Source organism: Anoplophora glabripennis, unplaced genomic scaffold (genome assembly GCF_000390285.2).
Source record: "Anoplophora glabripennis isolate ALB-LARVAE unplaced genomic scaffold, Agla_2.0 scaffold1595, whole genome shotgun sequence".
NCBI classification, from domain to species: domain Eukaryota; kingdom Metazoa; phylum Arthropoda; class Insecta; order Coleoptera; family Cerambycidae; genus Anoplophora; species Anoplophora glabripennis.
Genome location: NW_019417673.1, coordinates 38,281 through 51,557, shown reverse-complemented (window position 1 = coordinate 51,557; position 13,277 = coordinate 38,281). Strand labels below are relative to the sequence as shown.

The 13,277-nt window shown below is 32.3% G+C and overlaps 1 protein-coding gene across 1 annotated transcript in view; it reads left to right on the top strand.

Moving 5' to 3' along the window:
• The first annotated feature begins 257 nt into the window (after positions 1 to 257).
• LOC108915455 (dipeptidyl peptidase 3) overlaps positions 258 to 13,277 on the top strand; it is a 38,105-nt gene continuing 25,085 nt past the window's right edge. The window contains exons 1-4 of the mRNA XM_023456461.1: positions 258 to 292; positions 434 to 775; positions 7,000 to 7,290; positions 12,080 to 12,605. Coding sequence (XP_023312229.1) covers positions 443 to 775; positions 7,000 to 7,290; positions 12,080 to 12,605 — 1,150 coding nt within the window. The 5' untranslated portion in view covers positions 258 to 292; positions 434 to 442. The remainder of the gene's footprint in view (positions 293 to 433; positions 776 to 6,999; positions 7,291 to 12,079; positions 12,606 to 13,277) is intronic.

The window sequence follows — 13,277 nt, the reverse complement described above, 5'->3', positions numbered from 1 at the left end:
ATGTTTCGGCAGGCACGTCGGGGGGTACATGACGTCGGATTCGTCCTCGACGTGCTTCGGCATGGTAATGAAACATCCTGGGACGTTGCTGATTACATTTTGGGAGTTTTTTGAATTCTGGAATTCGATCGTACCTAGTACGAAATACGACGATACGACTTCACTCGCGAAAAAAAGCCTATTCCTATTATCACTTCTCAGTTCGTCAGTTGTCAATGTTATGTTATCTTGTCAATCTTGTCATTCAGCAGAGACAACTCTGCATTTAGTTCCATATTCCATAAGATTTTGTGTATGTATTCGGAAAATAGTGGATTAATTTTTTACTTAAATTAAGAAATTATTTGCAGTTAATTATTTTATTGACAAATAAATTTTGGTATTATAGATATATATAATAATAATAATAGTAATAATTAAATAATAACTTAAGCCTCCGAAAATGGAATCTGAAGTAGATAAAAGTCAATATGTGCTACCAAATGATCAACCTGTAGTCACTTTAGAAGCAACATCAGCCTTTAATAGTCTCACATCAAAGGAACGACTTTATGCTCATCACATTAGTCAAGCATCTTGGAAAGGTGGTCTTATAACCTTACTTCAAACCAGTCCAGAATCTGGCCCCACATTTATTTTATTTCATAAGCTATTTTCTGCAGAAAGTCCAGAAGAATTTAAGGCATTAGCTCTTAAATCTGGATTTACTGAAGATGAAGTCAAAGCACTTTTTGTGTATACAAGTGGAGTATTTTGCAATGCAGGAGATTATAAGGTATAAAAATTACATTAACCCTGATTTGTTTCGGCAATAGTAAGTACCATTAATATTGTCCCGTTACCCATTACATATTATTGTTACATCCTTTGAAATATGTTAATTAATCTGCTGGACATTTCTGATTCCTTAATAGTATATTAAGCATTAAGAACGGTAAGGGCAATTTACCGCCCGAAGACAATGTTTGGAGGCTGAGCGAAGCGAAGCCTCCAGTTTTGTCTGAGAACGGTATAACTCTTAACGTTCGTGATATACTATTTTTTGCACGATCGCAATAAATGAAAAGAAATTATATATACGTAGCATTTAATTTTTTATGTAACGTCAAAAATGACGTTTCTGAATAAATTTGCGAAGCAGGTTTTTTGAAATCTACTGATGTTTATTGTCACGGCTTTCTTAATTGACGAAATTGACAATTCTAGAATAGAATAGAAATTGAAAAAGCATGTACTGCTCCAATTTCTGTAAGCAATTGTACAAACTGTACATTTAATTTCAACATTAATAAATTGATTTAAAATACATCTTTCTTTTATATGAATTACCCACATTTAAAACTGAATTCTAGAAAACTCATTCCAAATCAATGCGATGTTGAAAATGTCTATTTTGACAGTTATTCACTTACCGTTCTAGAACGGTAAGTGAATTACTTACCGTTTTGTTAGCCTTAGCAACCAGTAAGCGCATCCTACTGTCGTAGAAACAAACATGGTAAGTGAACTAAAAAAGCTTGATCGTGCAAAAAAGTAAGTAATTGATCCAGCACAGAGGAGATTTGTTAGCATTCAGCTAATTGACAGTAATATTTTTAAATAACTTCATTATTGCTAAGAAGTAAATTATGAATTATTGAAGTTTTGTTCATTTAGAAAAGGTTTTACCGAGGGTTTTATATACAGGGTATCCACAAATTTCACCGACAACGTTTGACGATTCATGATGATAAATATGATCTACGAAAAAAAAGTTAAATAAAAAATTTTTAGTTTTTAAGTTACAAGTCTTGTAAAGTTGTCAAAAATAAAACTAATTTAATTAATAACTTCATAACCCTTTTACCGACCACGTTAAAATTTTGCACATTTATTTGGACTATTATGACATATTTCTTAAAACTTTAGTCAGATCAATATACTGGGTGATAATTTTCTCCGGTTAACTCTCCCTTTTAGCTGTCAAAACTTTTTANAAAAACATTACAATATACATGTTTAGCTGTCAAAACTTTTTACAATGGTCATATTTTTTAAAAAATTTACAACTCCGTTTCTTGTAAAACAAGATTTGTCGGTACAAAAAAATTTTATTATCTTCTGCGAAGCCATTCAGCAATCAGCGGCAAAATTGTAAACATGCGTTAGGATTTAAATTTTCAAGTTCTTGAGCAGGAGTTAAATGAAGTAGCCGAAGAAGTTGCTTTTTAAAGTTTTGTGAACATTAGTTTTAATACATTTAATTGTCTTGATACACTGCAGACACTTCATAATTTGCATGTGTGGAGTGATGAGAATCCTAAAGAAACATGACAATAATGACATTACCTGATAGCCACAGCAATCAACATCTTGTTTTCATCGCCTACTGAACTCAAAGTTTTAAATTCGTGACACTGCTACGCAAACCGAAATGTACAGCCCTGCAAATATTGCCATCTTTCTTAAAGCTTTCTGAAGGCGATTTTCTCAAGGGACAATATTTTTTTTTAAATAAAATGACCTTTTCGATGTTGCTGCCCGTTTTAAAAAAATGCGACCACTAAAAATTTTAACTGCCAAAAGGGAAGTAACTGGAAAAAACTATCACCCAGTATATCGATTTGACTAAAGCTCTAAGAAATAATACGCCATAATAGTTCTAATAAATGTGCCAAATTTTAACACAATCAGTAACAGGGTTATGAAATTATTAATTAAATTAGTTTTATTTTTGACAACATTGAAGGCCTGTAACTCAAAAACCAAAAAGTTTTTATTTAACTTTTTTTTCGTAGATCGTATTTATTTATCGTCGTGAATATGCAGTCAAACGTTGTCGTTGCGGACACCCTGTATATACCTGTCAAGTGTTTTTATTAAATTCATTTTCATTGACAAGTTTTACCTATATTATTTCTGCAGTTCTGCAGTTTTGAATGACAGCAGTTTTCTTGCTTTCAACTATCATTTCCCCTTCACTGCCCATACTCTCCAACCACATAGTTCTATTCATATTGTTATTTGATTTAAAGACACATCAGAAAAAACATTCTTGAAATGAACCTTGCCTCAAAAAACAAAATAAAATATTGAACTAGGTAGGTATTCATAAATATATTTGATTTTTCTCATTAATGTCTGTCTCTAATGGTATAATCAATATTAGATAGCGAGTTAGATGGGGAAATCCACATTTAAACTATACAGGGTGGGCCACCAGTAACGCCTCGGTCGCTAGTGACCAAACGGCAAATGTTATAGAAACCTGTTTAGGTGGGTATGTGTAGGTTGATTACGGCTACATTTTAAAAATATTTTGAAATATATAAGGTGTCCAGGAAAAGCGTACCATATCAAAGTTATGTATTTTTAAATGGAACACCCTGTATTTTACTGCATTTTTGAAAGCACCGTAAAAAAATAGGTGAACTTTATTAAAGGTTCTGCATACCTAGGACTTACAGTTTGTGAGATATTTCAATTTTAGTGAAAATGCAGGCATAGCGTAGAAATTTAATATTAGCAATAAAAAAATAATTTTAAGGAAGCAGCTTTGGAGGGTCTATTTTAGATCCTTGAAGTTATAAATTGTTATATTTGTCGTCACTTAGTATTATACAGGGTGTTCAAAAAACTGCTGAATACTGTAAACAGTAATAACTTGGTTATTTTAAATGAGACACCCAGTATATTTTTACTTTGGGAGTTAGGAAATTAAAAACTCTTTCAAACTGTGTATAGGTTCCCTATACCTATCTCTAACGATATTGGAGATATTTGTGCCGTTTCGTTTCTTTATCGATTTTTTTTGTAAGATGTATCCATGTGTCTTTATCGAGGTCTTTATTGAATTGAAAATTTAGTAATAAATGGATAAGTAAGAATGGTATATGTCATGCGGGAATGACTGTTTTCGATTAAAATTATCCACTATAAGGAACTGTTGAAAATTTGAATATTTATGGTCAAAGTCAAGCAGCAGCTAGTCAAAAACAAGTAAAAAATTAATTTTCAATAATTTTTTTGTTCAGAAATATATTAGTTCATAAAAATAAGATTATTTTATATTTAGTGATTTTAGAATATCTTTTTCTCATACCTCGGTTGAAAATACGTAGTTTCGTCCCTAACAGCAGGGACGAAAGTTTAACATTTACTCCCTGTGTGAAGTCCCTGCTATTAGGGACGAAAGTATGTACTTTCAACCGAGGTATGAAGAAAAATCGTATACACTACACGGGCCAAAAGTTGAAATCTTCAACTTTCGGCCCTTGTGGTGTAATATATTATTTATCGGATTCGTAGTAAGTTGATCTCAAAACAAAGAAATTCTATTAAATGATCGCAAACCAATGCAGTGACTGTACTTGATTTTCCATTTTTTCTTTTTTGCTCATTTTACAATATGTAATCTCGTTATACATTATTATATTTGTTCATACGCGTCATTCATAAATGTATACAAAGCATGTCATGAAGGCTACACATTATAACAGCGTTTATAATAATAATAATAACAACATTAGAAGTATTGCTAATTAAAATACAAATCTAATAATTGCTATGCTTCAGATTTTTGACCAGAGCATTTATTCTATTTATTTTTTTCAACCTACAGTTATATCAAAACTATTGATTCAGTTATTTTTTATATAGTTTTTTTTTTATCATAAGTTACATAAAAATCTTATTGTGTTTTATTCTTTGATTACATTTTGCCAACATAATAGTTGTTTATTTCAAATGAGACACTATATTTTCTTGTTGAAATACAGTAGAATCTCCATAATCCGGCACCAAGTCCAGTAATTGGGCGTTATTTTTTCCGCGTTTGTCTACTATCCTTGAAGAATACAGTTTATACAGTTATAGTTTAGTTGAAAGATTATTTTACAGAAACAAAAACATTACAATATACATGTACACTGCCGGCCCTTTGAAAGTGGACGATTTATTTTTCTAATGTGATGTGGTCTACTTTTTATTATGACAAGTTTTTATATGTCAGTATCATTAGTAATTTGCTTGGTAATTCAAAATACCGTGTTTAACGGAACCAGAGAAAGTGAGAGCTATAACTTTACTTCAGAATGATTGGTCATTGCGGATGATCTGCATGTATGCAAGAACAGCATATTTAAACTCAAAGAAAAATGGATTGCAGAGGGTCACATACGTTATGTTCAAGGAGGTGGGCGTCGAAAAGTAAGCACCACCTAAGAATAAATCCTGTTGACATGGCAGTAGCAGCTTCCTTCGAGACGAATTTTGACTTTTTGAGACGAAAGATTCGGATCTGAAGAATTATGTGGCCGCAAATATAGTTGCTTTGACTCCCCAGTATAAAGAACAGAAGTTAGAGTTTGCAAGACAATTTGTAGGAAGCCCAAACAACTTCTGGGAGAATATTATATTTTCAGACGAAAAAGTTTTCAGTCTTGCTCCGATGGTTCTGTCCTTGTCTACCCGCCAGAGATTATAAGGTATTCGCAGCCTTATCTAAAACCCACACAGCGCAGCGATGGATTCTCCATTAACGTTTGGGCTTGGATAAGCTGCCAAAGTCCTGATGTTTGTTGTGACTATGCTGTATCCTCAGAATTTCACTTTCAAGCAGTATAATTGTCGTCAGAATGGTTCATTGATAACAACATCGATGTTTTACCTTGACCCTCAAAGTCCTGGGGATATATGGTGAAAAAAATTTACGGCAGAAACTTCAGTCCAGTTAACGTCGAAGTACTTTGGGAGACAATTGAAAACGCACGGGATAACATCACTGAGGATTATAACAAGAACATTAATTTTATCAATGCTATGTAGATTGCAGTGTTATAGACAAAAATGGTGCTTGGACAAAATACTAACTTTACGAATCGCTTTTTTTATGCACTATTCTACATTTACAGAGTGTCCGAATATTCCGTGTTCATGGGACTACCATGGATTCTTCGGGTCAAAATGAGAAGGTAGAACTACAATGTCTCAATCCAAAATTGTAATATTTAACCCCTAGAGAGTGTCAAAGGCGACAGAAACTTTTTTCAAATATTAAACAGTGTTTTTTATTTAAATGGAACGTAATGTAAATATAGATATCACTTTCGACATAGTAACCAAAGTAAGTAATTACTGCTGTGGGGGCAAATACCCTCATATCAAATGTGTTTAATTTTAAACTCATAATTCTTAAATTAGCACTAAATTAGGCAAATTTCATGAGAAATTTTTATCCAAATTGCAGAATGAGGAATTAATACTATATTTTCTTTACATTATTACAAATTTATCAGATTTTTACATCTAATTAAATCAGATTTATAAAATATATTGATGAATAATAAAATAAAACTTTGGTTGACAGTATGTTGGATTAAGCAACACTGACCCCAATAATGTACAGTTAGTTCCATATGCAAGAAATATTGGGTCACTCATTATACAATAACGAATAAAAAAAATATAAATATGTGGAAAACCAATTTTTTATTTGATGAAGATAAGATTTAATGCAAAAATTTCATGACATCCTGCCCTCTGCGTACAGTTTTAACTATAATATAATTATATGCCAAAAAAAAATCCTACCCAGCAATGCTTTAAAAATTCTGATAAAATTTGGATGGTTACGTTATATTTTTATCAAAAATTCCTCTTATTATGACCTCAAAACATAGCTCGTCCTTCTGAAGACATCCTTTTTGTTAGAAATATTCACTGGAATTAAAAACACATTCATTTTGCAAAATACTCAGTGACATTAAAATTCTAATGTACCTTAGTAAAAATTTACATCTTAAAAGACTATTACGTTTTACTACAAACACTTGACTCACCCTAATTCTTATAATAAACCCTTTACCTAAATGGCAAAATATAAATACTGGAATCTGACATGAGTAATACGTGGAAATATTTCAGATCTAGATGTAATTAATCTTTGCAGTGGTACTGAAATCATCATATGGGTATTGAGTATCTAATCAATTTTACAAATAATGTATTATTGTATTTTAGGGTTTTGGAGATACTAAATTTATTCCCAATATAGAACAAAACCGTTTGGAAGAACTTTTGAAATTGAGTAAAATCTGGGATCAATTAGAACCACTATGGGTTGAATTAAAAGAAGTTTTATATGATCTAAGACCTGGAAAAACATGCTTGGGATATAATCCTGAGGGTTGCACAACTTATTTGTCAAAAAATTGTATTCCAGAGGACAATGGCAAAGTACAAAACTGGTTGAAATCCCAGGGAATGGATTGTTACAACACAAGGTTGTTTAAAACTGAAGATAATGGAAAGGTATAGTCATATATATCTAAATTCATATCAAATAAAATGTGTACATTTAGTTTTTAGTATTTAAAACAAGCAATTTTGCAAAATATTAATTTGAAAATATAACAATATTCTACTGTTTTCGTACAAAGCCTTCATAAATGTTTACAAGCCATGTGACCACCGAGCTTAGCAATCCAACATTGCACGATTGGTACTGGTAACGAAAAATCCCTAAATCTTAGCATCACCAATATTAATGATTTGTTTACAATGACCAATGACAAACTGTTACGCATACGCTTGAGATAATACGATCGCCGATTGGTTGAATAGAATCTCGTACAATTACACCAATGACAGAATAATGTGTTTTAATGTAACCTTCATCTCATTGTTTTAATTTTACCTAAATTTAATTGCCAACTTGAGGGGAATAAAATTACTGTTCCAAACAAAATTACTAGTCATGTGGCTTGTAATCATTTATGAAGACTCTGTAGTACTGCTTCAAGAAATTAACGCACTATGTATTATTTTGGGGAATATTTAAAAAATATAAGGTCTGTCTAAAAAGTATCCGACCTTTGGCTGGAAAAAATATATATATTTTTATATGACGGGATTGGAATTTTAATCCTCTTCAAAGAAGGCCCCTTGCGCCTCCACACAGCCCAGCGTTCCTTCCACTGCCGAAAACAGTTCAGGAAGGCTTCTTTTGGAATGGTGTTCAACTTTGCCGTCTCGTTCTGCATTATCTCTTCTCTACTCTGAAAACAAGATTCTTTCAATGGCATCTTCAATTTCAGAAACAACCAGAAATCACAAGGAGCCATGTCTGGAGAGTAGGGAGGTTGGCGAACAATAAGAATTCCATGCCAAGAAAGTCTGTATCAGGTGCGATAAATGAGCTGGAGCATTGTCGTGATGGAACTGCCAGTTTTTCGCTATTCAGAGGTCTAGTCTTTTGCCCCGAACTGCATCACGGAGTCGGCGTAAAACTTCTTGATAGTATTCTTTTGTCACTGTTTGTACTTCCGGTGCGTATTCATGATGCACATTTCCTCAAATATCAAAGAACATCACCTTCATTTTGCTTCTCACCTGTCGCGCTTTTTTCGGCCTTAGGGACCCGGGATGCTTCCATTAAGACAACTGCGCTTTTGTTTCCGGGTTGTACACCCATGACTCATCTCCAGTTATCACGGTTTTCAGAAACTCGGGTTCAGTGTTAGTAGTATCCAGCAAGTGTAGTATCCAGCAAGTCCAGTGCAACTGCAAGACGAAGTTCTTTCTGTTCCACCAACAAAAGCTTGTGCACAAATTTCGCAGCCACTCTGCATATGTTCAAATAATTACGCACAATTGCATGTGCAAAATCTTTACTGATCCCAACTTCTTCGCAATCTCTAGTACGGTCAAATGACAATCTCTTATTGTTACATTTTTTTACCCTTTTTATTCATCTAGTTTTCATACAAATTTTGTTTCCAAATGTTTTATTTCATAGTTTTCGGTGATAGAGTATCTATACTTGTTTTGTATAACAAGTAAATATTAACTTTTTATGTGACATTTCATTATGTCTAAAATTAATGAAAATCAATTACAGCAAGACCCCGCTTAACGCTGTGTCGTTTAGCACTGTTTCGGTTTAGCGCTCTTTTATTTCAACCCGGGGAATCCCCAAAATTGCTCGCAGCACTACGGGTATTCCCCGAAATTGTGCGCAGCGCTAGGTTTACAAATATGTACATAACCTATCCGAAACACTGTAGTTGTGTTTCTTGTTTGGTGCGGTGCTGTACGGACACATTTTTATCAGTTGAAACATTTGTTGGCATTATTGTAAGTATAAATTTATATAATACTATATACTATAACCATTAATACAGTGACAAATATTATGATCTTTAGTTTTTATCATGGGTGATAATGAAAAACAAGAAAAGAAAGCAACCAGAAAAAGCATTTCACTGGAAACTAAAATGCAAGTGATTAGAAGATTAGATTCTGGTGAATGTCAATCTCAAATTAGTGCTGCATTGAATTTGGCAACTTCAACAATAAGGGCAATTCTTAAGAATAAAGAAAAAATACTGTCATCGGCAACTGCAACTACATCAAGCTCTGCAACTAGAATTACCCGTTCTAGAAATAACATTATAGAGGAAATGGAAAAACGACTGTCTATATGGATTGACGACGAAATTGAACGCAATATGCCATTAAGCCAATCTATCATAATGGAAAAGGCTAGAAGAATTTTTAATTACATTCAGGCTGAGGCAAGTGACACAAGTGAAACTTTCGTTGCTAGTCGAGGATGGTTTAATAGATTTAAACATCGAAATAATCTTCACAACATAAAGATTACAGGAGAAGCAGCAAGTGGTGATACGAAAGCGGCGGCTGAATTCCCAGCGACATTAAAAACAATAATTGAACGAGGAAACTATCCTCCAGAATTGGTTTTTAATGTTCATGAAACAGGCCTGTTTTGGAAAAGAATGCCAAAACGAACATTTCTATCTCGTGAAGAGAAACGAGCACCAGGATTTAAAGCTGCAAAAGATCACTTAACACTTCTACTGGGTGGTAACGCAAACGGAGATTTCAGATTAAAACCACTACTAGTTTACCACTCCAAAAACCCAAGAGCGATGAAAGGCATATCTAAATCAACTTTACCTGTACTTTGGGAGTCTAATAAAAAATCATGGATAACTATGAAAATTTTCCAATTTTGCCCGTCTGTTAAACGTTATTGCGAAATTAAAAAACTTGAACCAAGAGCACTACTATTAATTGATAATGCTCAAAGCCACCCAACAAATTTATTGGACTTCACAACATGCATTCCAGTCGAAGTGGTTTTCTTGCCGCCTAACACAACTGCCTTAATCCAACCAATGGACCAAGACGTTATATCCAATTTTAGGCTTATTACTTGCGGCGAACATTTAAGCAAATGTTTGAAAAAACAGACGGAGAAGAGAAGCAATCAATAAGAGAATTTTGGAAAAACTACAATATCATGAATGCTGTAGAAAACATAAACCTTTCTTGGAATGAGATAACAGAAAGATCTTTGAAAGGAGTATGGAAGAACATTTGGCCAGATTTAAGTAAGAGCAAAGACATTGGACACTCTGCCGATATGGATGAAATAGTGGAAGAAATAGTGGAATTAGCGAAACAAACCGGTTTAGATGAGGTAAATGTGGAAGACGTCGAAGAAATAGTTCAAGAAACAGCAGCTAGTCTTTCTAATAATGAGCTCAAGGAATTAACTGAGCAAGAAGAAAACAAAAATATTGATAGTAGTGATTTCGAAGAAGAGCAAAAAGAACTTTCGATGGCGTTTGTAAAAAGGAGTTTGACCACTAAACTGAAATTATACCAATTTGTTGAAAATGATCCAAATTTTGACAGGAGTTCAAAAGCAAGACGGGGTGTTATAGATGCTTTATCCACTTGTCAACAACTTCTAACAGAATGCAAAAGGAAAACGCAGACTACATTAGATGCCTTCTTGACAAAAAGGCAGAAAATTGGAAACACAGAATAGACTGAATGATCTGACTGACTTAGAATTTTATTTGTTTTTATAAGTAATATTCGTTTATATTGTTTTTATTTTTGTAAGAAATAAATGTTTGGTTTTATTTTTATTAAAAAAAAAACAATTATTAAATTTAATACCTAATCAATTTTCTATCCATCTTCCCCTAACCCCATTATTTACATGTTAAGATAGCCTCGTTTAGCACTGTTTCGCATTACGCCCTACTTTGATGGAACGTATCCTCCGCGTTAAGCGGGATATTACTGTATTTGCTTATAATTTAGCATACAATATACAGGGTGTTCTATTTAAATGCCCCTAGCTTAATGTCTTAAAAACCCAAAAAGATGGCTAAGTTCTTTAAAAACAGTTGTATAGTGAATATAAATGACTTCAAATTGGAGTATAAATTATATTTCCCTTGGGTATGGTACAGCAAACCAAAGTAGTTTTTTATCGATAATTTTGAAAACAATCACTAATTTCTGAGTAATTTCAACTTGAAGTTATAACTTTAAAATTAATTTTGAGTCCTATTTGTTTTTTCACATTAAGTTGAACTGATTAAAATGACAATAATACATATCAGCCAGCTTTTTGCTTGACCAGAAGTAATTCACTTTTTGAAAAATTCACATTTTTTTTATAAAATAGTATTTAATTTTTCTAACTAAAGAAAAGTTTTTTTATTTCAAAGTCATATTAACGTAGTAATTGGAAACATGTAGTTTTTTATTGTACAGTATAAAATTAACTGCTGACAAAAATTAAAAAAAAAAGACGTAGCAAATTATTATTAATTATTAACTTATATTTATTTAATTAAACGAGTCAATTTCTGTTTATGAATTTTTTTTTTGGGGTAACACCAGAAAAAATTAGTTAAATCTGAAGGCATGTAGGCGCCACTTTATCAGTTTACTATCTCTTGCAATTTGATATAATGATTTTTTATAATTGAGAAAAATTAAAAATTATGTTCTACTAAAAATGAATCAAAGAATCAAAAAACAAATAATTTCCTGGCGAACAAGATAGGTACTGAATAAAATAATTTGTATTAAGTATAGTTTTAACCAGCCATATTTAATTAATTTAATATGACAAAGTTCTGATAGCTGAACATAAATTTTTATAAAGTTATAACTTTTGTTTTTTAAAAATAATGAAATTGAGTTTTTCTTTTGAATTACTTTCCAACGTATGATCCAAGATCTCTAATAAATAATCAAGTAATTTTTTCAGATCACATATGAAATAAGACTCGCAGCTGAAGAAAAAAGGGAAGTGAAAAAAGCAACTGATGGAAATATCACATATGTAATTACCAGTGGTGACTATTCTCCAATTATGGGAGAAGTTGCTACCCATTTAGAAAATGCTATTGAATTTGCAGCTAATGAAAATGAAGCGAATATGCTAACTAGTTATGTATCATCATTTAGAACGGGGTCTTTAGATGATCATAAATCTGGTTCTCGTTACTGGATTCGGGATATGGGACCTGTAATAGAAACTTACATTGGTTTCATAGAAACTTATAGAGACCCTGCTGGTGTTAGAGGCGAATTTGAAGGATTTGTTGCAGCTGTTAATAAAGAAATGTCTGCCAAGTTTACGACACTTGTCTCTAATGCTGAAAATTTTTTAAAATTGTTACCTTGGAATAAAGGTTTTGAAAAGGATAAGTTTCTGAAACCTGATTTTACTTCATTAGACGTTCTTACATTTGCTGGCAGTGGAATACCTGCTGGCATAAATATACCAAATTGTAAGTTATATAGCCTTATTTGAATATAAAAATATGGATTCTAAGAGATAAATCTAAGATCCTAATAATCAGATTAATATGAGCACAGTTTCCAAAAACCCATATTGTAAATAAAAAGTTTCACCTCAAATTTACAACATGATTTATATTATCAAAATTGTGCAAAGTATTGTGGTAAACACATATCACACAGCAGTATATAAAATTAATTAAAAATCACGTTTTACAATGTAATTAAACTTGCAATAGTTGTTGCTAACAAGAATCCGCACACCGACTTCTGTCATTTACAATAATTGGAAAAGGATGCCAGGGGCCGCAAAGCAAATTAGATGCGAGGCCTTGATAATCCAGATAATTCAGTTAATTTTTATAATGTAATGCTATAAGCAAACAATATACATATAATATACATATATATACAGTGTGTCCCACTAGTTTGGGAAAGTCCAATATCTATGTTAAAATGAGGAATATATGGATTTTTTTTTACTGTGTTGCCACATTTCTCGGAATGTACAAATTAAAAATATATTAAATTATACAGGGTGTTCTACTTTTCCTGGCCAGACATCAACTTCAGTTTTTTAAATGGAAGCACACATTTTTTATATTTTTTTCGGATTCTACATCAAAAATAAAGGGTACTTTGTATAGAATAGTTCTATTCAA